We start from the raw sequence: 18,871 nt of genomic DNA on the forward strand, positions 1-18,871 counted from the left end.
AAAGTAGGAAAATAAAATCAAAATAAAAAAATTATACAAATTTTGTAGTAAAAATGCGCACAAATGCGCAAGGGCACAAACAATCAAAGTGCATGCGGAACCGTGTGGAAAAAAGTAGTATTTTATAAAATAAAAGCGGCAGCCGGCAATAAAAGCAGGCAAAAGCGTAGCAAATGGCAAAATGAAAAGCGTGCGCTAGAGGCGCGATAAGTGTGCGCTTTTACGAAAAATATGCACTTGGGAGCGCTACGCGGCGTCAGCATGAAAGCGAAGACCCGGCTTCGGCAGCGGTAATGTGCATTGCCGCAAAGGCGCCCCATTACCCTGTGGCTCCACCACTGACAGTTCACCCGTCGTCAGCTTTGGTTGGCGCTTCTTATCCGGCGCGCGTGGCCGACACCAAACCGAGAGCCTCTCTCCCCGCGCCAACTGGTACGTGAGTATAATCGCTGATAATTTTCGGGATATATTGTAAGTGCGATAAGTTTGCAATTGCACTGGCAGCAAATAAAGCGCAAAATATATGTAGATTCGTCGAGTGCAATAAAGTGTTCGGTTGCTAACAAAGCGTCTAACAGAGCGCAGTAGTCTCCACGTGAGCGTGCGTAATAGCGGCTAGGAGGCGAGTTGGTGTTGCATTAAATTTAGAGCGTTTGCGTTTGTTAACCGTACTTTATGTCGTGATATTTAAATTGACTTGCAAATGCAAAAGCAGAGAACTACATATGTTGCACGAAGAGTTATGCTTAAGGAATTAGACTTGTATGGAGACAAATGGAAGTGGCAGGTGGTATGCCTTCTCTTACCTAACATAGTGACACTTATATTTGCTTTGAAATGATCGAGAAATTTGCAAAAAACAATGGCATTTAAAGAAATAGCTACCGAACTTTTGCTTCACCTTCAATTAATTAATATAAGCCCTTCTTGGAGTGAATCTCCGATATCGAAATCTGAAAATCCAGTTTTCATGGTAAAAGTTTGAGTAATATGCTTTGAAGCTATGAAACAAAAAAAAAACATTGGTTGGTACACTTTAGTACTGATAGTAATTTTCGAGGCAAGGCTTTACGAATTTGTCATCAAAGCCTTCATCAGGCTCATCATCGCTCTGAGTAACCAGTATGAGACGATCCAATCCAATTTATAATACAAGAAGAAAATGCGCATCACTAAATGTTTATTCGCCGTCAAGCAAACTGGATCTGAACACAGTGTTTGAAAAATTTGGTATCGAATTATTGTATAGAATTAAGGCCAAATAATGTGTAATAATTTTAAAAAGAGCTCCTTCAACGAAAAAGTCAAATCGATCATTTTATAGTTGGAGAAAGTTATCAACTGGGGCCAACACAGATTTATTGAAAACTAATGATCGATAGCTGGTTTTTCCTATAGAAAGGCTAATGCATTTTAAGTGCGAATAATTGGAAGAAGAAGTTACTGTTTGACTCGGACCGGTTCCTTTCATTAGTGGTTTTGGGAGTATAATTTTTCAGAAATATAAGTATTTGAGTGGCACAAAGCAATCCGTGAAGGTCATAAAGTCATCGAAAGCGTGTGAGTCGTCCATCCACCTCCGTTGATGCCGATAATGTCGAAAGCGTTAAGACAACGGTACTCGAAAATCGCGTCAACGGTAGATTCCTATCAAAAGATTTAAAATATTTGCAAAAATGACGTGGGTTAGATGTTGCAAAAGAGATACTTGACAGGGCAGCAGAGGATCATACGTTCATCAAACGCATCAGTTTTGATGAAAGTGACGAGATTTCATGAATGTAACGTCGAAACTGTTCAACAATCTAGCGAATGGCGCTCCAAAAATGAGCCGCAACCGAAAAACCAAAACTCACTGCAGGCACTGAAGGCCATTCCAGCCGAGGCCTAAACCAAGTTTATAGAAAATTTAATTACGCGTTGGCATGCTTTTATTGGCTCAAAATGAGTCTATTTTAAAAGTCATATTAAAGATTTTTATCAAAATGTGGATCCAGTATAATCAATAATTTTTTGAAAACTACAGAAAGAACTTACGCTTTCGTCAATCGATTCATTACAAATTTCAAAGGTAAGTTTGTAAATTGAATAAATATTCATATTTATGAAGCTTAATTGACTCAATTAGGAAGAAGGTTTGAACTTTTTCATTTTTAAACTCATTTGTAAACCATGATAAAAGATGCCAATAAATTTTATATAATAAGTATTTAAGTAATAAGTATTTAATTATGATATATATTTTTGTAAAATCGGCGTTGAACATTTTTTGGATTGTTGAGATTATCAACATAGAACTAGAGCTAGTCTAGCACTAACCAGCGACTACTTCTACTTGTGCAGTGTGGTATGAAGTAGAAATGAATTAAAAGGTGATAGTGAATATACAAAGACATTTCTAACAAGTAAGGAAGAGCTAAGTTCGGATGTCACCGAACATTTTATACTCTCGCAAAGTCAAATGGTATAATCGTTTCGATTTCTTTGCCTTGTTCTATGTTGAACGATATTTTCGGTAAAAAGTCAGCTATAGGCACTTGGGGCCCACATATTCAGTACCTAGGGGCTTGAACAGTTTTGCTTCGATTTAGACAATTTTTAGTCACAAAGTGGCATACTTAAAACATATTATTCACGTGTTATATGGGAAATAGGCGGGGTTGTAATCCGATTTCGCCGATTTTCATACTATAATATATAAATATGAGAAGAATTTTATGTACCAAATTTATTTGAAATCGGTTAAGCAGATCCCAAGGTATGGGTTTTCACCTAAAAGTGGGCGGTGCCACGCCCACTGACTAATTTTGAACGTGATTCCTATAAAGTCATCTCATACCATCGCAGAGATAAAAATTTAATGTCCCTGGCGTGTTTAGTGCTATCGCGCTTTTAGTATTTCTTAACAGTTCCGTTATATGGGGAGTGGGCGGGTTTGTCACCCGATTTCACCCATTTTCAGACTAAAACTGCTAAAAACATTTGCTCCCAGTGAATTTGGTTATTATAGCTTTAGCAGTTTAGGATATATGCTATTAAACCTATTAGGGCCGGAAGCACGCCCACTTTTTAAAAAAAATTTTAACTGCAGCTGCCCCTCTCTAATGTGATCTTGTGTGCCAAATACCAGCTTTGTATCTTATTGTGGAGCTTAAACATATGACAATTTATTTGTTTTTGATTAATGGCATTTTGTGGGCGTGGCAGTGGTCCGATTACGCCCATCTGCAATACCAACCGTCTAAGTACCAAGAAACATGTGTACCAAGTTTCATAAAGATATCTAAATGTTTACTCAAGTCACAGCTTGCACGGACGGACAGACGGACGGACGGACAGACAGTCACCCGGATTTCAACTCGTCTCTTCATCCTGATCATTTATATATACATAACCCTATATCTAACGCAATTAGTTGTAGGTGATACAAACAACCGTTAGGTGAACAAAACTATTATACTCTGTAGCAACATGTTGCGAGAGTATAAAAATTATTGTTTGAATGGATTAAAGCTAAGGTGACTTGAGCGATAGTAAGAGATAAGAGTAATAATAATAAAAACTTAAGAGTTGAAGTTAAGCTCGACTTTTTACTCCAGCCAAAAATTAGTTTCGAATTGATTAATTCGTGGGAAGTTTCTCCAAAAAGAAAATAATTATGATATTTATATAGAAGGAAACATATAACAGGCGGGCAAGAACTCTCAGTCTACTTAGAAAACTGTTAAAGTCTAAAAGGAACTATTTAATTTCATTTGATAGCCCCGTTACGCTTTCGGTCCTTTTCAGCAGGCAATGTTCATAAAATGTCTATTTGCGTCCTCCACTGTTGTTGTTGCTGTTGTTTATTTTATCACGATTGCAATTGGATTTGCACGCGATTTCATGAGATACACGTAAATTACCTTTTAATATTAGGTACATGAGCCCGTTTAGCCATTTGTAGGCGCTTAGCGCGGCATTTAACTAAGTTGTCAACATAAATGCCAAAAAAGCAAAAACAAAATCAACAACAAAACACCAGCCTTAATGCCGTTACAACAAAGGTATAAATTCACAGCGATCCGCGACGGCAAATCCGATACTAAACTACAAAACAATAGCTACAACAATAAAAGCAACAACGCCAACAGCAAGTGTTGAGAACAATTCAAATTGCCACAACGACAATGACAACAACAACAGCACTCGGAGCAATAAGAGCAAACAACTTTGTACAGCCCATGAGCTGGCAAATCAACGAACGACACCGGAAATTGTAAGTAAAACTTTTTAGGCTTTGAATTTTAGGGACCAAATGGCAAAGCAATGTAACTGCACACATACAAACTTACAAACAGCCAGACAGCCAGACAGGCTGACGGGGTGAAAGTACGATGTGGCGCAACTAAATTTGCGTGAGACAGGTGGTATGAGTGAGCTGGGAGTGGCAGTGACAGTATCGTTTTTGGCTAACTACAGTTTCAGGCCTTTGGTGTTGGTGGTCGGACGGAAATTGTGGCTGCGACGAGCGTGTCAGCTGTGAATTTCATGTTAGTTATGTATACAGATTTCGAATGAGTATGTGCCGGTGATAGCTTTTGCACCTTGGTTTTGTAACCACATAATGAAAGGGCTATACCAGAATGGGTCGGTAGAGGCTGAGAGTGCTATTGGTTTCCGGAAAGGAACAATCTTGAAACGTAAATAGACTTTTGTCATTCAAATTGTCACCGCATGTTCGGCGATAGGCCGCGGGATTAACTTCGAACCTCTTTATTACATTTAAGATATCCAAACCGGTAATTCTCTTTGTAAGAACCTGATTTTGAGCGTTTACCAAATAATCTATTTAGCTGGTATATTATAGTGATTTTCCATTTAGATGAGCCTTGTCTTCCATTATATTATTGGTGAACAAATAGAAGAATTCTTTTCACTCATATTTTATTATTCTAACCAAATTCGATATCATTCTATCATGCGGTAGAAACAAATCGGTTAGTAGTTTTTTTGAACCAGAAACGTTTCACGGCCACTTGAAGAATAATAAAAAGATAACTTGAGGGTAAAATTTGTAGATTATAAAAAAAAAAATTTTTGGAAAAAAAAATTCCCACTCAGTTTGATGAGTGTTCTAGAAGCTGCGGAGAGTCTTATTTCTTAAAGTTATCAACTTAAAAAAAATGTTTGTGGTCATTATTTTAGTTAATAAAAAAGTCTTAAGCGACAACATGCTTTCCTTAAGCGTTAAAATAAATTTTGAGTCAAAAACCGTCACATTCGGTAATTTTTATATAAATGTAAATAGTTTAAACTAAACATAATTTTTTTTTGTCCAAAAAAATGTTAACTCGAAATTTTCTTAAAAACTGAGTCCGCCTCTAGATGTTAAATATTTTTTTTTTTTTGTTCAAAAATTTTATTTTTTTTATAATTTACAGATTTTACCTTCAGGCTAAGCAAAAAAAATTATTTTGAGTAGTTCAATTTAAACACACACATTAAACACCCGATGTTTTTATACAAAATTTCGAAGAATGTGACAAAACTTCGTTTTCCAAACACTTCGGTAAAAGAATTCGGTAAAAGAATTCGATGTCGAAAGAGGCATTACCAGTCATATTTTCTTGTTCTGTACTTATTAAAGCGAGTTTTCAAGTTTATTTACTCATATTGCTGATTATGGTGTGTGGTTTATTTTTGCTAAGGGTCAAGTACAGATATATGTAATAAGATAGGTCTCTAGACATTCCACTTTGTGGTCTCATTGTCTTTATCCTGATATCGATTATTGGGATTATCATTTCTGTCGGTTTTCTAAAATCTTTTAAAGTATTTAGTGGAAATGAAATGTCACAGCAATAAGAGACGAGGTCTTGCAAATTATGCAAAATGCTATGGAAACTAGTTAGACTTTGGTATGATTTGTACTTGTAAGTGGAGCAGTATCCTCCCAGTACTTTTCAATGCGCTAAAACACAATTTTATTGCAGCTTAGGTTGCGCACTTTAGATGACTTGGCAGGGAAACACATTAGTTAGCTTGCTGGGTACACGACACTGAGCCATGGTCTTGCTGGTCGATTGTCGCCAGGTAGGTAAAGCCGAAAAAGTTATATTCAGAATATGTGGATGCACCGGTGGCTGTCAGAGATTTACACGGCGACGGCTACAACGCTAACAGTGACAATGACAATCGAATGAAAATAAATTGCATTCACGGCTGACGATACGACCTTCCCGGCGGGAGAGTACTTCATCGTCTGTCGGCCTGCAAGTGCCGGCGGTGCAGGTGATAAACGAGCCAATGTGACGAGATGATGAGAGGTGATACATGCGCGCATTTGTGTTGTCGGCAATTGTGCAGACACAATGAAGCGCAACGCCTCAAAATACAAATGATACGCAAACATTTGTTCGGTCGTTCGTTGGTGGGGTGCTTTACGATAAAAGTAACAACCTAAGGTTGACATTTAGCGGTTGAATGATAGGCTCTTTAGCGTACTGAGCGTAGCCTTGCATAGCCTACATCATTCGGTTAAATCGTACTTACCTCGACGGTGCTATCGCGTATGTAAATCTCCTTGGTGTCGTTACGATCTCGTGGTCGATATGTTATACGATAACCGAGAAATTCGCCGAGTATAGTGTCGGCTGGCGGTGGTTTCCACGATATATATACCGATGTAGACGAGGTATTGTGAGCGGTTGTTGGTATTGGTTTGCCAGTTGGAGCTGAAATGAAAACAAAATGTTAAGGAAGTTCACCCATAAGTGAAATGTCAATTGAAAGAAACTGGATACTTAAAAACTAAGTAAACAGTGCCTTTATGGTATAAAAAAAATAATATAAATTCCTAGTCAAAATCAAGTGGATTTGAAGTGCCATCTGTTTTTAGCTTAGAGCTTCAAGGTCACAGTAAGTGTTAAACTGCGCTATCTGACGTTTGGTTTGTTCGACATACGACCTAATAGTCACAGTCTCGTATAACGTTGGGTAAGGACGTCGTTGAAATGAGCTTAACGTCTTCACACCTCTGCTTCTGATAGGCTCATTTGGAATCTTCGAGACGATTGTACTTTTCTTGTAAGCTGTGGTGCGCTATTCCGTTGAAACCAAATATCGTCGAAGTTCTAGCCAACTTTAAGGGCTCTCGATTCAGCACTAATTGTTCTTTTATGTTAGAGTAGGAAGCTGAAGTGCCTACAAAGTTCTAACTAAAACATAAGGTAAGCCTGAGCTTTAAAGCTTGTGAATAAAAAACACAATGAAAACATATATCTTTGGGTTGATTTTCAGAGTTTGCGAAGTGCTTACTACTGAGTACTTGTGGGAGCGAGTTTCAGTTCTTATTATATATTAAAACTGCTCTCGAACTTTCGCAATTCTACAGCGCGTAGCTAGAAGATTGTTCTACAAATTATTTCTTAATCAATTCAGGTGTCGCGATCTTTCAGTGGGAATTCCGGAACTACGATAAGAATGAAGTCTTTGAAGGTACACTGTATTCACTACACAATAAAAAAACCAGATCTCTCAATTCCTAGGAACTCCTCTTTGTGATCTATAATACATCGAAACAGCTCGTCTTCAGATCGACCGTTTGAGCACGTAGTTTAAAAATTCGACATTAATATCATCCATTGTTGTAATCTATCTATTGGAAAGAGAAAACGGTAGCATATTTCGATAGAATAGCAAACCAAAGAGTAGAATTGCAATTTTAATACTCTGAAGTTTAACTTTTTCTACACTGTTTGAGCGGAGGAGTATTTTAGTTATTCTAAACACCTGAAATATTCCCCCGCTCGAAATGCTCCTTGTTTATCCGCCTCGATTTTTGTGTTCTTCTAGTGTTCTCACAGTCACTAAAATAATTTCGTATTCTACGTGGTGTCGTTGTAATTTTTAGTAGCGCATTGTCAAGTTGTCACGCTTCGGTATAAGTTACCTGCTAGTGACTCACTTCCTGCTGTCTTCATTGCGTTTACTTTTTTTCTTGCGCTATTTTTATCTACTAGCCTGTCCCACATTCCCTTACACGTGCCTTACATTGGGTATTTATTTCGCAGCGTTTCAACGTCTCGAGCGATGGCGAATGCCTCATTTGGTTACGGTGAGCTCGTACTTGTATTTTAGTGTGGGCGTGGTTGTTGGTGTTGTTTTCAAATTCTTGAGCATTTTTTAGTGCCACTCTCCCTATCTTTGTCGTATCAATTCATTTATGCTTTAAACTTTTATTGGGCCGGCGTGTGTTCGAATTTACTTTATGCTCAAGGGCTTTTTTAAACCTCACCCTTTACTCCCCTTGACAGCTATTTTATTGCGTAAATGTCATCTCGATTTAAATTTGCTACAATGCGGTACACGGTACACCTATCTTCTGCTCTCCCTCTTAGAGTGTTGTTTGCAAAGTTGCTTTCATTCAGCTACTTTATTTAATTGAGCAAGGAAGTGTCTTTCTCTCATTATTTTATCACCTTAAGTTAGGTTAGCGAAAATCATATTACGGATAAATTTGGCTATAGCGGAGCCCGGGTTATATATATTATATTTTAAAATACAACACTGCGGGCCTAGCAAATTTTACGTTTGCTTAGTTCAACCTCTTCTCTTTTACAGAGCTTTAAGCATTGTGATAGCGTGTATTTGTCTCCTTCAACCTTTACCGTGTAACCTGCGTTGGCTTCAGAAGAGAAGTTTGTAAAACCCTGTTTGAGATCTTAAGACATAAATGAAAGAGAGTTAGTTTCCTTGGTTTTATGGGTTATAGTACGAGTCGTTGGACACTCAAAATGTATTTAAAACTCTGATTGCTACGACAGATTTCAATGAATCTCCCAGAAATTAATAATGCAAACAAACTAGTGCCGATTTTTTCTACGATCTCATCTAGAGTCATTCTAAAAGTAGGTTTGTTGGTCATGGTTTGCATAGAACATACGCCAGAATTGAAGATTATGTTTTGTGTCAACTCATAAATCCTCTTATTGCGAAATCCATTTTCATTATTATTTTAGTTGATTGTTTTGTTCTCAAAAGTTATTGAACCTTATCAAATAGATTGTGTGGTTTCATACGAAGAGAGCGTTCGTACTATGAAATTCTGAGTAATTAGATATACTACTAATTTAAATGAGTGAAAAGCGACTTTTCTTTAATTTCGATTGAACAGTATGCAAGTCACTTTATTAAATACTCGATGTTGTTATTGTAAAGGCATAAAATATTCGCGAGCTTATTTTGGAAACGGTATCGTGTAAACGTCCTATGCCAACAATTATTTGACAGTATAACCAAATACATAAATGCGACTGTTGTCGCAAAGATACGAAAAATAATAAACCTTGTTTGCAGATGAGGAGACCAATTACTCGAAATATTCTAGAAGTACGAACGAAAATGGTTCAAAGCAGCTCCTTATGCCAGACTAGTTTTTTAATAACTTCAATTTAACTGCTTTAGTGAAGAGACCCCAACGTTTGCGAATAATTACGTTTAAGTGGATTATTTTATATTTCATCCTCATTGTTGGGATTATACCAACCATCAAATTTAACCCGGATGGGCCCATTTAAACTGTCCACAACCTATTCAAACAACTTATTTTTATTTTCGTGTGAAGATTGATCTCGATATGTCAAATAGTATGTGTCTGTCAGCTGTTTGTCTACCACTCATTGAAACATTGAAAAAAATGCTTATATTCATCAAATGTATCCTCACTGGAGGCGTGCATCTATGAATGTGACGTCACGTGAAACCAAAAGAAACACAAATTTCAAAAAGCTTTGAAGGCTATTCCAGCTGAGGCTTATAACCACTGTATGTATTGGTTCAGAAGCCTATTTTGAAAGATTAAAGATTGGTATTAAAATGCAGGTCAAATTTGATCAGATAGTATACATTTCTGTATAGGCCAAGAGTTTTTCGATTGTACCTTCAAAATTTAATATGGAGTACTTTAACTTGTGCCTCCAAAATGTCATCCATCACGCTCAAACTCAGTCAAGGGAAGCCACAGAAGTGAGCCTGATGACTTCCCCACGCATCCAACATTACCTCACCTAAATATGCAAGCTTTTATATTAAGATTGTTATGAATAAAACTGACGATTCGAGCTCGATACACGACCGACCCAAGTCATAAGGCATGCTGAACAACGCCACCGCAACACTCTTTCGATGAATAAAGCAATTGAGAAAGGAAAGTCAACGCTTCCTGAGGGCAAAATTCAATTTGGTCGCTAAGTATCAAATGATATTTTCATACGAGATGAACTTCTTTCCGAACTAAATTCGATGCAAAGGTCAAACAAAGCATCGCAGAGCACAGTCATATCAGCGTGAAAAGGAAGCGACGGGCGTGTAGGTGTGCTTCTTCTGCTTCTTCAAAAGCATGAGCACAAAAGCCGAAACGTTTTGGGAAAATATGTGTATAATTTGCATCGTTTCTAATAAACGGAAGCTCATTTTGGCGTATACAACTGACACAAATGCTTGCGGCAAGTACCTACCAACACCAACAAAACACACCTACGAAACAGCACACGCATTTGAGTGACAAACAGAGATAATATTTGTGTGCATGACTGCTTGGCGTTGCGTGCATGAGGAGATTTTCCACCGCCGGCATCCGTGCATATGTATATGTGTGAGTGTGCCGGTGTGTGGCTACAATGAACACCTTAATTGTTGACAAAGTGGCAGCCGCAAAGAGCGTAAACGAACATTTTGCTGGCAACTCAAGATGGTGGCAGACAAGAGCATGCTAGTCGTCTGGGAGATACTGAGTAGAGGCAACAACAACAATAAAAACAATAATGAATAAGAACGCTGCAAACACAAGCCGAGTCAAGTAACTGCTATTTGGCCGCCAGGTAAGGAATGGTATATGGAATTAGGTGGGCACACAAGCATGTGTGTATATGTTGCATGTGTATGTGAGCGTAAGCGTATGTTGTGCCACTAAATGCCAGGAGATCCTGTCACACACATACGCACACGCGTACACACTTATACACGAAATATTTCGACTTCTTGCGGCGATTGTGTGCCGCTGCAAGTGGTGGCAAGCAACAGCTGAATACTTACTGTGCCAACAAAGCAATTGCTTGGCTTATTTGTTGTTGCTTTATATTAGTTGTTGTTATTGCTGCTACTTCTCTCGTTCTGTCGTCATCACGACAGTTGAGCCTGTCACACGCTAATGACACTTCAATGCTCTTGCTTTGCTGTTTGCGGCAATTATTGCTGTTGTTGTCATCACTGTAGTTGAAGTTGCTATTGTTGTTGTTGCATGTGAACAACTTACTGGCGAGTGACTTCGATTGCAGCTTCGATATATTGTTGTAAATGTTTGTAGCTTCATTATTGCTTCGTATTGCTGGGCAAGTGAGTTGTCACACGCACACATATACATACATAGAAAAAGGCATATGTGTCTTTGCTGCGCTATGCAGAATACTGCATTGAATTATAACATTTCGCCAATTCGCTGCGATCGCAAGTAATAAATTTGGCTTATTTTATACAAACACACATACACCCACGAATACATATCTATGTGTTGTGGTATTTGTGCGTCCACATAACGCTGTGTGGCTTTTCGGCAACTTTGTTAGCTTTTATTGTTGAATTTTGTCGTCAATTGACAGATATTGCTTCCATTCATAGTCACATTGAGCGTCAAGCGGCTTTGCGCTTTTTCCGCATATGTGTGTACATGCGTATGTATGAGTATGTGTGTATGGTTATTTTCTTTTAAATTCATTTTCGTTACGCTCTTTGTCGTTACTTGTTACTGCTAATTGCTTGGTTGTTCAACTAAAAGTCACTGAGTCAACGAAATTCTCTTGCTGACAAGTTTATACAAATGGTTCAAGGAATGATTTGCGAATTCAAGTTCTCATAACAGGTGAAAGGTAATTGGTTACGCTTGCTGGTATTGTTCATGTATTCTGAGAACTTGCTACTCCTCGCTATGTTTATACCATTGACAGTTTTCAGGCTTTTGGGTGGAGTAGGAGGAAAGTCTCTGCATTATAAAGCTTGTGAAATAATCATTTTAACATTTTGCTAACTTTAGGTTACTGGTGCCTTAGTTGGTAAGCGGAAGAAATTAGATACTGAGCTTGCCCTGACAAATATAACTAGTAAGCTGAATTTCGACACTTACAGCTTTGCTTCGCTAAGATTAAATAATATTCTCCCAGCTTCAAAATAGTCACGCTTTATCCGTCACCGTTTTTAATGATAGAAAGCAGTGGAATATCGAACTCGTCCATATAAACTGCGCATAGCAACCGAGTTGATAAAAACTACAAAATTTTTTATGTTTATGTGAAGTTTGATCTGCATATGTCAATTAGTGTGAGCTTGGCAGCTGTTTGTTTGCGACACAAACAGTTTGTCTGGCAATTTTTATCAAAAAGTAAAACATTTAACGAGTTTGCTTGGAATTTTGTGTTTCCAATGGAGTCAGGGCTATGGAAGTCTATTTTATCACGAACGCAAGTATTCGGGCGGCATAAAGCATTCGGTAAAGGTCTTGAAGTCATCGAAAACTTAACTTATGTCCATTCACCTCTGTTAAGGGGTTAGGGGTAGTCAGATTTTTCGATCAGGTCCAGTATTATTTATTCATAAACCCCTGGAAAAATGAACTGAAACCGAAAAATTTACCGCAGCCGAGACTTATACGCAAAATTGGAGTCAAGGCTGGCATGCTTGTGTTAGCGCAACAAGTGTTTAGTTTGAAGGCAATAATAAAGATTTGTATTAAAATACGTACAGTTTTTTTTCAATACTCTTTTCAATTGCTTTTTTTGACAGATCACGCGAGAGTATTGTCTAGCTGTCATGTTACTCTTGTTCAGTATTGTTTGGCATTTCATTATGGAAAGACTTACGTCTGAACAACGTTTACAATTTGTTCAACTTTATTACAAAATTTCACGTTCTGTAAAGAATATGTTTCGCGCGCGTACAAAATATGGCTTGTGCAAGAACTGAAGCCGCTCAACCTTCCAAACCAACATTGCTTCGCTCTATGGGCTCATGAAAAGTTCCAAGAAGATTCGACGTTTTCGAGTCAAATTTTATTCAGCGATGAGGCCCATTTCTGACTCTATAAGTATATATAAACAAGCAAAACTCCCGTATTTGTGATAAAGAGCAACCTGAAGAGATTCAAGACATGCCATTTCATCTAGATAAGACAACGGTTTGGTGGGGTTTGTGCGCCGGTAGAATCATCGGTCCATATTTCTTCAAAAATGATGCTGGTGAGCATGTAATCGTCAATGGTAACCGTTATTTCACCATGATGACCGACTATTTGATGCCTGAAATTGAACCTTGTGATCTAGGCGGCATTCGGTTTCAAGAAGACGGCGCCATTTCCCACACATCGCATCAATCAATGGATTTATTGAGATAACACTTCGGTGAGAAAATAATTTTACGTTTTGTATCGGTCGATTGGCCACCAAGATCGTGTGATCACACCGTTAGCTTTTTTCCTGTGGAACGCTTTTCCTGTGGATCGCTCGAACGAGTCATTGAAAATTGTACTCGAAAAATGGACCATCTGAGACGTAGCCGCGGCCAACTTTTGAAAGAGATAATCTTCAAGAAATAAATTCCAAAGAATGTTCTTTTGAATGGTAATAAACATTCCCTATTTAATTTGAATTTTATGTTTTTTTTTTTTTTTTAAGTATGAAACCTCAAAATGGTTCACCCTAATTATATACCTAATTAGGCATACCATAAACACCAATAATAGTTCTTAAATGTTGCGCTATCCAAAATACAAATCTTTACTTCTATAGTGTACGTTTAGGTCTTTGACTCATACAGCTGGATTCAATATTATAATGACACCTTCTAATACAAATTAGTTCTAAATAAAAATAGCGTTATTTTAATAAATATACTCACCCTCGCGCAGTGTGACAATGTAGTAGGATTCCTTGGACGGTGCGCTTATACCCAACTTATTCACTGCCAGCAAACGAAAGCTATAAACGGTGAAGGGTATTAGTGCGGTGACTTGATATGATGTCTGATTTGATTTGGTTAAAATTTGTGGTACTTGATCCCAAGGTCCATTTTCACCGACACTGCAAAAAATAAATTTAATTTTGTTATTCCTTTGTTAAAGAGATTTATTCACATTAAGTTCTCTTTTTTTCGAGTTTCATGAGAGACCACATGCTTTCCTTAAGCGTTAAAACAAAATTTGACTCAAAAACCGTCTCATTTTTATATAAATGTAAATAGTTTAAACCAAAAAAAAATTTTTTTTTACCAAAAATTTCCGTTTTTTATAATCTAAAAATTTTACCCTCGGGCTAAGCAAAACAAATAAATTTATTTTCGCTCCACCATAGTTATTTTTAAATTACAAAAATATATTCTTTTAATATTGATAGTTTTTGCTAATAATGTTGACAGATTATACATATATTCTGCAATTTTTATGATTATGCAAAACAGCAACAATTTGAACTCTCAATAATTGTAAAAACATTTTATAAATTATTATTTTTCTTAAACCTGTTTTAATGATGACATCTGATTTAAATAATATAATTTTATTCAGACTTTTTCCACTCCATCAAATGAAATTGAGATTAAAAATTAATTTCTATAAAGCCACTTATTTGCTTATTATATATATATTCTTACTATGCAGCGTTTATTATGTTAATGCATTATGTAGCGTTATTAGACCATAAAACCGAATGCTTATGACTAATTCAAAAAAATCCGCTTTTACAAGAAAATCAAAGAAAAAATTGCTTGTAAATTCAATGGAACTGTCTGCGCGCAGATTTTATAAAAGAAATAAACTTTTAATAGAATACCAACATGTCCCCAGCATCAAAGTGAATTAAGCAGCGGGCGAATTGCGCGAGTGTATACAATTTTTTATATGCCCACACACGCAGTCACTCACAAAACCGCATTTAAATAAACTTATTCGAGAGCTAGAGCATGAAAATAATAAATTCCATTAAAAAATATTACCAAAGCAAATGCACATGTATTCGTTTGTATTTTTGTGAGTGTGCGTTAGTGTGGGTGCATGAAAGCAGCGAGTGACTCAATGCATTTAGTAATAAGTGATGCCAACAGTGAATGCAATAATTTTGAATGAGATCAAAACATCCACCTGCAGACACACACACATGCGCGCTTGGCGCCGCTAGCAGATACATACGCACGTACATGAATGTGTCTGCATAATAAGCTTTGTTGAATAACCTGCTTTCATAATTATTTAATTTTTTTTTGTCATTTTTATATTATACATGTGTCGGGTATATATACACATACATATATAGTATATGTGACTATTATGCCTATATTTGGACTTTTAGAATAACGGTACGTTATGTGTGCAAGGTGAGAGAGCTGCAAGTAGTAATAACAAAGCTGTGGGCAATAACGTTGACGACATTTATAAACACGTTATATATATTTCAAGTAGTTTTATGTGCACATTAGGGTGTTTATATTTTTTACGAACAATAAATATAGGATAGTTTTAATAAAACAATTTTAAAATAAAAAGTTTTTGTTAATAGCGTTACACATATAACTAAAAAAAAATCATTAATAAATTACAAAAGTACTAGTTTCATTATTCTTTCGAAAAAAATTTATTTGTTAAAAAAATTTATTATGTATTAAGAACTTCTAAAACCGGGTAAAAATATTAATGAAGAACGCTACCGACAACAACTCAACAAATTAAAGCGACTGATTGTCGAAAAGCGCCCTGAATTTGCGACTGGACACGCAACAAGGATTTTCCATAATGACAACGCTCAGTCTCAAGTTGTGGGAAGTTTTCTCTCACATGCCCTATAGCCTAGACCTTGCCTTTTCTGACTAACATTTGTTTCCGTGAATACATCTGAAAACGATTCACATCAGAACAGTGTGTCAAAAATTGGATTCATTCATTCTGGAAAACACAAGTTGGCAGAAAGGTGGAAATATGTTGTAACTTCAGATAGTCAATACTTAGCAAAATACTATTGTACATGTTTCTCTTAAATAAACGCTAAAACTTAAGAAAAAAATTATAGACACCGTACTTAAATAACTTACTGGCAAACTACATCTCAACAGCTTAGAATAGCTTTTTTCCATCCTTTAGTAGTTGAAACTGAGAACATCTCTCGTGACTATAAATGCTAACTGTATTTCGAAATTCGTTGATTTAATTGACTTTTACATTTCTATACAAAATTATCTATTTCAGAGCTAATGAAGAACTTTTGGTACATAAGTTATAAATTAGAGCATCCCTAGCTTATGAAGCTGTTAACTTGCAACAACTACAAAATTTGTAGAGCAACTGCTGAGTGAGGGAGTTGACAAGAGCCAATGCAATGCTGATTAAGCTACTGTTTCTCTATGAAATTGCAATTTTTTTATGTTAATATTTGAAGTTTTTGCTATTTTAGTTTTTGGTTTTTTACAATTTCAAATGGGTGCTGAAATGTGGTGAAACCTGCAGCTTGCATTATAGAAATGCTGTTTGTAATATACTGGCCGGCGCACTAGCACTCACGGATGATTTCCAGAAGAGTTTAACTATTTTTATATCTTTCTTCAGTTTAGTTGCTGATATTACTTCAATAGTGGTTAATAAAAGCTTTCAAATACATTATTTATGTTGTTTTGGTTTTAATGGCCCTTTCAAAATAACACGTTTATAAATTGTCATGCCGTTATAAGAAGGTTTTACAGTGATTAAGTACTTTCAAAGTTTCTTAAACAAAAGTCAATACGGTCATTAAACAAAACTGTCCATACGAGGAAACATTCCTTTGCCTTTACATGGAATGAACATTTTAGAGGAAAATTTATTTACTTCTTTCCTAATTAGCCTAAATGTACTCTATAAAATTATTATCATATGATATTTCCCACAAATATTCAGTGCTGCATTTTAAAACTTACAAACTTTTTCTCTTTCGGCTTTTAAATCTTAATAGTCACATATTAGGATATCTGGTACACCACATATATTAAACGAGGGTAAAGACACTGAGTTTACGTGTCACTGTGTCTTCAGGGACTAGAAACAAGACGCACGGCTATGCAGTTGGCGACCCAGTTGCTTAATATTAACAAAGCCGCGATTGCGCAACACCATTTCACAGTTTATGTGAGACATCTTACCATCTTTCTCTTACTGAATTATAGACGCCTTTGGTGGCGTTTTGGTGCAGTTAAGGAATGTTCTTTATTGGCGATTGTTTGGAATTATTATTTTTTAAATAATTTTAAAACAATGGTGTTAGGTTTGTGTCTTTGCTAGATCATATGTTCTACATATCAATGCGCCTTAATGTATACTTTTGTTTATTTGTATATTATTTTAATGGTATACAGATATCTACAGTTTCTTCAAACTTTTTTGTGAAAATGTTAAATAAGACATATTCTGTCAATAGCGTAGACTTTATAATATTGAGGTTGTTTGTGGATGGGCAGAGAAATAATACGGGGTTTAGAAATATTAACTTTTCAGCAACGCTTTTATTGTCATAATTATGAGGGTGGAGTGAAAAACAAAAATTTTTTTTTGCTTAGTATGAGGGAAAAATTTGTAGATTATAAAATAAGAAAATTTAATAAAAAAAACTTTTTTTTTTACAACTAGAGTGGGCCACTTACTTTTAAAATAAATTTCGAGTTATAATTATTTTTGGACACCCTAATAAGTATATAACAAATTTCTTACTTTCTTATCATCTTACAATATTTAAGTAATGTTCATAATCCCAACATCCCTATGTGAGCATATTCTAACTTAGCACAAGTTTCCAAATGTATGTATAAATATTAATATAATATTTGACAATGCCTAGCTGATTATTCAACCATAAAAGCCCTTATTGTTTATGTTCGTAAATCATAGACGTCCGTTAGTGTATGTCCCACATGCAGGTTTACACCGAAACCTATAAATATGTTTGTCTGAAAGTCTAAATATGCCGGTATATCTTCATACCAGTGAAACATTATTATTGGCGCTTGAGTGCATAAGTGGGTTGAACTACAATGCCTGACATGCCGAAAAAATGTTCGCAACGAAACATTTCTTATTTACTTTTACTGTCGCATTGAATACTTTACTCGTCTTGCTTCGCCTTCATCTTTCACTTCTTATTTGATTACCTTCATGTACGTATAAGACTGGATATATTTAGCGGCATTGACTTGAAAAGCGTTGAAAATTTAGTATTGAATAAGGAACACAGAACTAGGGAGACACATATGTAACTGTTTCATCTGAATTTATAAAGACCAACTATGAATATTTGTAAACATCAGCATAATTGGAAAATTTCAACATTTTAGGTTTTTATAGTCAGCTTATATAACAAAATTACTATCAATTGCCTGCCAATTAGTACTTACTAAGCACTCTAGTGACCTAAGAAAATCTGTACTCAGTGAGAAGAGATACTATATACTGTTTTTAGAAATGGCACTAATGTTATAGTTAAATATCTAGTCCATTATCAAAACAATTATGAATAGTTGGTGTGACTAATTGAATAATATTTACAATAGAATTAATGTTACAGTTACAATACTAATTAAAATAAGTCAGCTTAAAGATTTGCAGTAAAAATATTAATAATTTTCCAAAATTTGGTTTTTTGAATGTAACAAATAAAAAAAAATATCCAAATTATTTTGCTATCGGATACAAATTGTGCGAGCTTAATTGAGTGTCTGTGAACAAAAACTTAACTGACTTAATGTAAGGACCTTTTTTCAACTAATAATACCAATTTTTAATAAAGTTTAACTAATTATGAGAGCTTAATTGAGTATGTGCGAACACAAATTT

At 35.9% G+C, this 18,871-nt stretch overlaps 1 protein-coding gene across 6 annotated transcripts in view; it reads right to left on the reverse strand.

The window, feature by feature from the left end:
• The window catches only part of Ptp99A (Protein tyrosine phosphatase 99A), a 404,350-nt gene that overhangs the window by 199,180 nt on the left and 186,299 nt on the right, over positions 1–18,871 (reverse strand). For all 6 annotated transcript variants that reach the window (XM_070105688.1, XM_070105687.1, XM_070105686.1 and 3 more), the window contains exons 6-7: positions 13,927–14,108; positions 6,535–6,716 (exon numbers count right to left, since the gene is read on the reverse strand). In XM_070105688.1, the coding sequence (XP_069961789.1) occupies positions 6,535–6,716; positions 13,927–14,108 (364 nt within the window). The remainder of the gene's footprint in view (positions 1–6,534; positions 6,717–13,926; positions 14,109–18,871) is intronic.

The sequence above is a fragment of the Bactrocera oleae genome, chromosome 2 (assembly GCF_042242935.1).
Source record: "Bactrocera oleae isolate idBacOlea1 chromosome 2, idBacOlea1, whole genome shotgun sequence".
NCBI classification, from domain to species: domain Eukaryota; kingdom Metazoa; phylum Arthropoda; class Insecta; order Diptera; family Tephritidae; genus Bactrocera; species Bactrocera oleae.